Source organism: Apus apus, chromosome 6 (genome assembly GCF_020740795.1).
Source record: "Apus apus isolate bApuApu2 chromosome 6, bApuApu2.pri.cur, whole genome shotgun sequence".
Taxonomy (NCBI): Eukaryota; Metazoa; Chordata; class Aves; order Apodiformes; family Apodidae; genus Apus; species Apus apus.
In genome coordinates, this window is record NC_067287.1 from 791,637 (window position 1) to 801,009 (window position 9,373).

General features: G+C 56.4%; 1 protein-coding gene across 2 annotated transcripts; it reads left to right on the forward strand.

Annotated features, from left to right (window-relative positions):
* Positions 1–684: 684 nt before the first annotated feature.
* On the forward strand, positions 685–6,873 carry NR4A2 (nuclear receptor subfamily 4 group A member 2). Of its 2 annotated transcripts, none has more exons than XM_051623526.1 (8): positions 685–767; positions 1,581–1,706; positions 1,887–2,752; positions 3,473–3,602; positions 3,711–3,874; positions 4,350–4,552; positions 5,094–5,272; positions 5,361–6,873. In XM_051623526.1, the coding sequence occupies exons 3-8, from the start codon at positions 1,889–1,891 to the stop codon at positions 5,615–5,617; spliced, it is 1,797 nt and encodes a 598-aa protein (XP_051479486.1). In that variant the 5' UTR covers positions 685–767; positions 1,581–1,706; positions 1,887–1,888; the 3' UTR covers positions 5,618–6,873. The 2 variants fall into 2 exon arrangements, with proteins under 2 accessions (XP_051479486.1, XP_051479487.1); XM_051623527.1 differs by having other exon boundaries at positions 3,711–3,799.
* The last annotated feature ends 2,500 nt before the right edge of the window (positions 6,874–9,373 follow it).

Here is a 9,373-nt window from a genome sequence, read left to right on the forward strand (position 1 = left end):
CCCGGAAAAAGGGCGCTGGGCGGGGGGGAAGGTGGGGAGCTCCGGCACCCCGAGGGGTGCGGGGTGCGCGGCCCCGCGCCGTGCCCGCCGCCCCGGGAGCTCCCGTCGGGGCGCGCGCTATTTCTGGCGCGCCGGGCGGTTGCGTCAATGATGACGCCAGAGCGGGTGTGTGTGTGTGTGTCTCAGTGTGTGTGTCTGTGTGTGTGTGTCTGTGTGTGTGTGTGTGTGTGCGCGCGCGCGGGGACACGCCCCGCTCCCGCTCCGTCCCCGTGGCCGCCGGCGCCCCCGCCCTCTATGCAAATGAGCGCCACGCCCCCGCGCGCGCGGACGGGACGGGCAGGGCAGCGTGGGCGTCCGCGCCGTCGGGGGCTGCGGGGTGGGTCGTTCCGAGGAAGGAGGGGGGAGCTGGGCGGGTGGGCACCTCCAGGCGGGTCCCGCCGTGTGATGTCACCGTCGGAAATTTACCAAAGGGAGCTGCTGGCCAAGGGGGCGGGGCGGGGCCGGCCCCCCCGGCGCGCCGATTGGGCGGGCGGCGGTGACGCGCGGTGACGCGCGGGGGCTCGAGGTGCACGTTGGCTGTGGCAGAGGGAGCCCACATAAACAAAGGCACATTGCGGGGAAGGGACACTCCGGCCGCCTCGCCAGCCCGCCGCCACGCCGCCGACCCGCTCCCCGACACAGCCCCGACGTGTCGTGGTCCCGCCGCGACGTGTCCCGACGTGCCCGTGTCCCGGCACTTGGATGCATGCGCAGGTCCCGGCTCTCCGGTGAGTCCCCACGCGTGCAGCCCCGCTGGACGACAGGCTCACCCCTCCACACCCCACCCCACGCCGGGCTTCCACGCGCGACGTCCCGGGGGTGGTGGTATGTCGCGTCCCACCCGCCTGTCGCGACTGTCGCGCCTGCCGAGCGCGCGTGGGAAGCGGGATGGCCGCGGCGCGACCGCCGCGTCTCCAGCTCGGGGGAACGCGGGAGGTGCCGCGGGGGTCCCGCTGCCCGGGATGCGACGGGAGGGGCGGCCCGTGGACGCGTGTCACGCGTGGTGCTGCCGGGATGAGTGGTCGGGCTGAGGACAGCCGGGCTGGGGACAGCCGGGCTGGCTGTCACCCGGGCTGGGGACACCCGGGCTGGGAACACCCGGGCTGAGGACAGCCGGGCTGGCTGTCACCCGCGCCCGGCTCGGGCGGCTGCTGGCGGTCCCGCCAGATGCGGAGACCCCCGGAGGGAGAAGACCCGCGCCCACCTCGTCCCGCGCTCCCCGGAGACGCGTCTCCCGCCTAAGCGGTGGCGACGGGAAACCGAACCGGCTCCGTTCTGCCGAAAGGCGCGGGTAAACCCGGCTGCCTGCGCGGGAGCCGAGGGACAGCCCGCCCGCGGAAAGTTTTCTCGATTCCGATTAAAATTAGAACCAGAGTGAATCGGGCTCCTCGGGGGTTTCTGGGGCTGCCGGCTGCCCCGGCCCTGCCCCGGGACCGCTCCCGCACGCCTCGGGCCGCACCTCCCTCGGGCAGGGTCCTCCGGGCCGGGGCTCCGCGGTGCCGGGGCAGCCTGGACAGCAGGTCCGTGTGTGTGTGTTGCAGGCAGCGCGCTGGGCAGGCTGGAGTCCGCCTCCTGCGGGTGCTAAAACCGCGGAAACTTTGCTGCCCGCCGACCTCCGACGCTGTCCGCCTTCAGCTCCCCCGAAAACGCCTCTCGCTCGGCTGAAGGTTGGTTGTTGCGCTTCGTCCCCGCGGCTCCGCGGCAGCCTCGGCGGGGCCGGGGCAGGGCGGGGGCTCGTCCCCGCATCCCCCCCACCACCCCCCGGCGGCCGGGGCAGCGCGGTGCGGGGCGGACGGAGGGAGCGCGGTTGTGCGGGCCGAGTCTACATGACCGTGTTTCGTTTCCAGCCATGCCCTGTGTTCAGGCTCAGTATGGGTCCTCGCCTCAAGGAGCCAGCCCGGCCTCCCAGAGCTACAGTTACCACTCTTCGGGAGAATACAGCTCCGATTTCTTAACTCCAGAGTTTGTCAAGTTTAGCATGGACCTCACCAACACTGAAATCACTGCCACCACTTCTCTCCCCAGCTTCAGTACCTTTATGGACAACTACAACACAAGCTACGACGTGAAGCCACCTTGCTTGTACCAAATGCCCCTCTCCGGACAGCAGTCCTCCATTAAGGTGGAAGACATTCAGATGCACGGCTACCAGCAGCACAGCCACCTCCCCCCCCAGTCCGAGGAGATGATGTCCCACTCAGGCTCCGTCTACTACAAGCCCTCGTCGCCCCCGACCCCCTCCACGCCCGGCTTCCAGGTGCAGCACGGCCCCATGTGGGACGACCCCGGCTCCCTGCACAACTTCCACCCCAACTACGTGGCCACCACGCACATGATCGAGCAGCGCAAAACGCCCGTCTCCCGCCTCTCCCTCTTCTCCTTCAAGCAGTCCCCCCCCGGCACCCCCGTCTCCAGCTGCCAGATGCGTTTCGACGGGCCCCTCCACGTCCCCATCAACCCCGAGCCGGCCGGAGCCCACCACGCCGTGGACGGGCAGGCCTTCGCCGTCCCCAACCCCATCCGCAAGCAGCCTTCCATGGCTTTCCCGGGGCTGCAGCTGGGACACGCTCCCCAGCTGCTGGACAGCCAGGTGCCCTCGCCGCCCTCGCGGGGGTCCCCGTCCAACGAGGGGCTCTGTGCCGTTTGCGGGGACAACGCTGCCTGCCAGCACTACGGCGTCCGCACCTGCGAGGGCTGCAAGGGCTTCTTCAAGGTGAGCGGGCAGGGCGGCGGGGGGGCGGGGAGGGGCCCGGGAAGCGGCTGCTGCTTTCCCCCTTCAGATGGAAATTGGTTAGGACAGAGAACCGTGTCTGAGCTAACCAAGTGGAACAGAATTCCCTGTGGTAAAATTAAGTGATCTCTTTATTTCACCATCCCTGATTGAATAATCTTATCATTTTAAATAGAGGAGGTCTCCGAGGAATGTAAATAATATGAATGCCCACGGATTTGTATTTACCGAGCGTCTCCTTCCCTCCTCTTGGCATATAAAACACGGCCAGGAGCTGCGAGGTTAGCTCAGATGTTAACGCTGTCAATTTTCTCCTGTTAAACGCCCTGGAAAAAAAAAAAAAAAGAAAGAAAGAAAAAAAAATTGGAAAAAAAGAAAGGGAAAAAAAGGGAAAAAGAAAGCGGAAAGAAAGAGCTGGGGAGGGGGAAGGAAGAAAAAAGAAAGGATAAAAAAAGAAGGGAAAAAAGGGAAAAAGAAGAAAGGGGGAAAAAAGGGTTGGGGTGAAGGAAGGAAAAAGAACGGGAAAAAAAAGGGCAAAAAAGGAAAGGGCAAAAAGGAAAGGGATAAAAAAAGAAAGGGGTAAAAAATAATAAAGGGGAAAAAAAATAAGAGGGGAATTAGAATAAAGGCAAGAGCCGGGGAGATGGGCCGGCGGGGCCGCGAGACCGTCCTGTGACCGGCCCGTCCCGCCCGCCCCGGCAGCGCACGGTGCAGAAGAACGCCAAGTACGTCTGCCTGGCCAACAAGAACTGCCCGGTGGACAAACGCCGCCGCAACCGCTGCCAGTACTGCCGCTTCCAGAAGTGCCTGGCCGTCGGCATGGTCAAGGAGGGTGAGTCGGTGGGGCCGGGCATCCCCCCCCGCGGCCGGGCATCCCTCCCCCGGCCCCTCGCAGCCCGGGCCGGGCCGGGGGAGCGGCTGAGCCCCGTCTCTCTTGCAGTGGTGCGCACAGACAGCCTCAAAGGCCGGAGGGGTCGCTTGCCATCCAAACCGAAGAGCCCCCAGGAGCCCTCTCCCCCCTCTCCCCCGGTGAGTCTGATCAGTGCGTTGGTGAGAGCCCATGTCGACTCCAACCCGGCTATGACCAGCCTGGACTATTCCAGGGTAAGCTGGACCGAGCTCGCGTAGGGACCTACCTGCGCCCACCGCCCACCGCCCGCCCGGGGAGGGGGGGCAGCCGGCCCCGCTGCGCCGAGCTCCGGCGGCCGGGGGGGAGGCGAGCCGGCCGCCAGCCGTCCTTCCTTCCTCCCCGCAGAGCTGTCCGTCTGTCCGTCCAGCCGGGGCCGCCCCCCCGGGGGCCGCAGCCGGGCCGGGCGGCCGGAGGGGGCTCAGCCCCTTCGCGCTGGCTGCCCCGGGGTCGGGCCGCGCAGAATCCGCCCTCCGCATAGGGGAGAGCGGCGACCTGGTAGCGCCGCTCCTAATTGAATTAATTGCCCCGGAACATCTAATTTCCTCACTGGTCAGAGAGAGGTTTAATTGTTATAAAAACCTGGCTCCCCGACTAGAATCGGGGTTAGCAATTTCACGGGTTATATACTTTAGAGAACCTCATTAAGTGCTTTTTAAAATGAATTTCCAGTTCCAGGCTAACCCCGACTACCAGATGAGCGGAGATGACACTCAGCACATCCAGCAGTTCTATGATCTCCTGACCGGCTCCATGGAGATCATCCGAGGATGGGCAGAAAAGATCCCCGGCTTCACTGATCTGCCCAAAACGGACCAGGACTTGCTCTTCGAATCCGCCTTCCTGGAGCTGTTTGTGCTGCGGCTGGCGTACAGGTGAGCTCCGAGGGGCAGCTTCTGGGAAAGCAGGTCCTTTCAAGGTCCACTGATCTGCCTTTTATTAACTCCTTGGTAATTAGGTGCCTCTTAAATCCTTCATTTATTGCACCTCGAGTAATTAGTTGTTTAGCTTTTCTCCCCTTCATCTTATCTTCACACCCCCCCCTTTCCCTTTTTCTTTTTTCTCTTTCCCTCTCCTTCATTTTATTTTTATTTCTTGGTTTCTTTCTCTCTTTCTCTGTTTATGTCTTACTCTTTTTCTCCTCTCTTTCCTCTTTATCTTTTCTCTCTCTTTCTCTCTTTCTGTCCCTCTCTCTGTCTTTCTCTCTTTCTCTCTTCCTTTCTCTTCCTTTCTCTCTCTCTCCTTTTCTCTCCTCTTTTCTCTCTCCTTTCTCTCTTTCTTTTTCTCCTTCTCTCTCTCTCTCTTTTTCTCCTTCTCTTTCTTGTCTATTTTTTTTTCTTCTTCCCATCTCATATTTTCTTTCTGACTCATTCATTCATTCATCTGCTCCTCTTGGGGTTGTCATATTCCTTCCAGGTCAAACCCAGTGGAGGGCAAGCTTATCTTCTGCAACGGGGTGGTCCTGCACCGGTTGCAGTGCGTCCGTGGCTTTGGGGAGTGGATCGATTCCATTGTTGAATTTTCCTCCAACTTGCAAAACATGAACATCGATATCTCTGCCTTCTCTTGCATCGCTGCCCTGGCCATGGTGACAGGTCAGTGTGTCCCCCTTCCCGGGCATCCCCTGTCCCTCCTTCCCCTCCGTGTCAGGCCCATCATGTCCCGCACCCTTCTCTTTTGCAGAGAGACACGGGCTTAAAGAACCCAAGAGGGTGGAAGAGCTTCAGAACAAGATTGTAAATTGTCTGAAAGACCATGTGACTTTTAATAACGGGGGGCTGAATCGCCCCAACTATTTGTCCAAACTCTTGGGGAAGCTCCCCGAACTCCGCACGCTTTGCACGCAGGGGCTGCAACGCATTTTCTACCTGAAACTGGAAGATTTGGTGCCACCGCCAGCAATAATCGACAAACTTTTCCTGGACACTTTACCTTTTTAAGACTCTTTCCCCTGCACTTCCACTGACCCGAAGAGAAACTCGGCCTGTCTGAAGGGGAATTCACCTGGGCCCAGAGCAGCTCCTGGGGCACAGCTTCCCTCCCAAACAGTGTTGCAAACCTCCTGCAGGCAGAACGCCAACGGGCATTTTGGCTCTGGGGCCTCATGGATGCAGATCATGGACTACACAAATAACCATGGTATAAACTTTTTATTATCAGCTTATAAATGAATTTATTGTTGAGGACTTCTGGTTAAAAAGGTGAACCTATTCTGGCAACGCCGGGTGCGCAGCTAAGACTCATGTGGTGACAAACAGAGCGTTTAAGGTGACCCACAAGTCTCACCCTCCTAAAGACTAAAAGTTTTCTGCTGTAAAAGAAAGCTGTAATATATACACGACTTAAATGTTGCGTGGGTGGCATGTCATTAAAGAAGGCAAAGGCTTGTAAATTTATCAGATGCAGTTTGGCTTTTTAAAAAGAAAATTATTCTGTGCCTATTTATGGAGAAATATGGAAAACAGTTCTAAAAAAATAATAAAAAAAGAAATAAAAAATAAACGTGTTTGCAAGAAAAAAAAAAATTAAAAAGGGAAAAAAATAAAAGAGAATAAAGAGAAAGAAAATTAAATCTCTCCATACCAAGAAAGCATGATGATGATTCTAGGGTGACAATGTTATAGGCACTTGCTATTTCAGTAATGTCTATATTCTATAAATAGTATTCCAGACACTATGTAGTCTGTTAGCTTTTATAAAGACTGGTAGTTATCTAAGCTTCAAACATTTTCTCAATTGTAAAATAGGTGGGCACAAGTATTCCAAAACCTGAAATCCTCCCCAAAGGGACACATAGTGTTTGTAAACACCGTCCGACATTCCTTGTTTGTAAGTGTTGTATGTACTGTTGATGTTGATTAAAAAAAGAAGTTTATATCTTGATTATTTTGTTGTCTAAAGCTAAACAAATCTTGCATGCAGCAGCTTTTGACTGTTTCCAGAGTGCTTATAATATACATAACTCCCTGGAAATTACTGAGCACTTTGAATTTATTTTTTTGTTTGTTTGTTTTGTTCCGTTTTTTAATGTCTAAAATTGTCGGTTAATATATTATTTTATGTTCGAGTAATATTTTTAATATTACCACATTCTGTAGTATTTTTCTTTGTATATTCCCAGGATGGCACAGGAGACAAGTCACTGCCTTTTTTTTCTATGGTGTATGACAGTTAGAAACGCTGACCATTTCTTTTTTTTATTATTATTATTCCCCCCCCTCCCCCCCCCCCCCCGGATAACTCTTTCTTTGAGAAAGACGATTTTAATGTTTACAACAATAAAACGTGTAAACGAATGGCATTTCGTCTTCTTTCTGCCCAAGCGAGAAGCCCCGCCGCCAGCACCCGCTGCAGGCAGAGGACAATGAGCCTCTGCCCGTGCGGGCAGACCCTGCCCGGGAGGATGGAGGGGCAGGTTCCTGGCAGGAGCGTGTGCGCCGGGACTCGCTGGCTCTGCGGGAGGAAGAGGAGGGAAATCCGAGCCTGGAAGGTTGGTCCTTGCCCAGATTTTTCCCGTGGCAGGTCCTTGCAGCATCCCGTGGCAGCTCTCTGCAACATCCCATCCCGTCCCATCCATCCATCCATCCATCCATCCATCCATCCATCCATCCATCCATCCATCCATCTTCCCGCGCAAGCATTTGCTCCGGCAAATACCTTCTCATGTTTGTTGTTGTTTTTATTTTGTTAGGGAATCTATGTTCTAAACCTTCGCCGGCGGCTCCAGAGGGAGTTTGGGGGGCGTGTGGCAGCCCCTCCGGCAGCCGAGCAAAGCGAGCTGCTCCGTGCCGGAGCGGGGGGGATGCCCGCACCCGGGCTGGCTTGTTGCTTCCCTACGGCTTCCCGCAGAGCTTTCCCCGTTTCCCTAGAGCTCGGCTTTGCCGGGACCAGCTGCCCCCTCTCTTCCCCCGCCCCGGGTTTCCAGTCCGGAGACAGAGAGGTGGGGTCTCGGCGCGGCAGGCGATGGGACAAGGATGCTCCGCATCCCCTCGCGGCCGCTCCTTCTCCGGCTCCCGCAACCCTCTCGCTGGCGAACGCGTCCCAGCGGGGCTCGCCCGGTGGCGAGGGGCTGCGGTCAGCGGCTAAATCCGATCGCAGCCCCTCGCCACCGGGCGAGCCCCGCTGGAATGCCGGGGGAAGGTTTCAAGCAAGCCCCGAGCTGTTGTTCGACGGGGCGATGATGGAGGAAACGGAGCCTTCGGGTTTGTCGAGGCTTTGTGGGCTCATGTAAGGCGACGAATTAATTTTTATAAAGGAGCTGTAGGAAGAAACACTCTTCCCAACCTTCCCGCTGTGCCTTTTGGAGTAACTTCTCTAACACGCTTAATCCTCCCCACCTGGGGGAGAGCAGAACTTCTCCTTCAGGTGCAGCCACTTTCCTCTTGGCTCGGCTTTTTCCTTCAACTGCCCCAGCAGCCCCCAGGTTTCCAGGCTCTTCTCTCCGCTCCGTAGCTCTCGGAACGGGCTCCGAATCCCTCGGGACGGGCTGTTCGGCGGCTCGGTGTGGCCCTGGCCCGCGGAGCCTCGCCAAAGGTCGGGGGGAAGGCAGGCTGCCCGGGTGGGATTGCTTGGGAGGGAAGGTTTCCCGGTGTCGGGGGCTCTTCCATCTGAAGGGAATTCATCCTCAGCAGGCAGGGCACGATGGAGAGGGACGGATAGAGGAGCCCGTTGGTTTCCCCGCTTTGCAGACCCCCGAGAAAGAGAAGAAAGGAAGCAGCGCTGTGCAGAGGCATTTGCAGAAGGCTCTGGAGCGGAAGCTCCAGGCAGAATGTAGGGTGGAAGGAATAATTTTTAAGTGGTAGTATCAATGGGAGGATTTATTGAAAGATTTCCCTTCTGTAGGCAGATTATTTCAGATTAGTAACTGTCTGAAATATTTTAGCTCCGTGCTGACTGTGAAATTTGTTACTGCTTTTTCTGCCTGGCTTGTGGTAGCAGGCAGACAAGCCCCTGGCTGTCTTGTTCCCTCAGGATTTCCTCTTTTTTTTTTTTTTTAAATTTTTTTTTTGTAGTTCATTCCTGGGCTGATTGGAACCTAACTTTCTTGCTCACACAATCGCACTGGCTTCCCCAGAGTTACTCTTTCAATGCACCGATGCATAAGAAAGGAGCTTGTTTGCTTTCTTTATGGAAAAGTCACATTTCCATGCCCAGGGAAGCCCAGTCATGCTGTGGGCTGGTGCGTTGTTCCTCTCCTGAGCCGGACACCTTTCTCCTGATGTGGAAGGATGAGAAGATTGCACGAAGGCATAGTTTTCTAAAACATGCTAGGGTTTATAAACTTGGCAAACAAACTGGGGGTGAATTCAGGTCGGGTGTTTGCTTATACAGTGCATCGTGTTCAACTTGTGACATTTAATTTAAGCTTCATTTATCTGAGGGCCTGGGAAAGGCACCGTGCGCCTCGCATGGGTTATGCTTCCAGTTCCATAAAACTGTGCTGGTCTGCAGTTATTCTGGTATAATTCACAATTGGTGACTGAGGGACAAGAAAGTGTCTCCACTTACTCTGCAGCTGCCTCTCCTGGAGGTAGCGCCGGGAAGATGAATTACCGCAGGCACGAGACCCGTGTAGGAGCTTTATTAGTTTTGGAATGCAATCAGCAACTCTTGCTTCCTTAGTCCTTTACCTAATTATCCTCATTGCCTGTGTCACCTAGAGAGAGAGCAGCCAGGAGGAATTTTCGTCTGGGGCA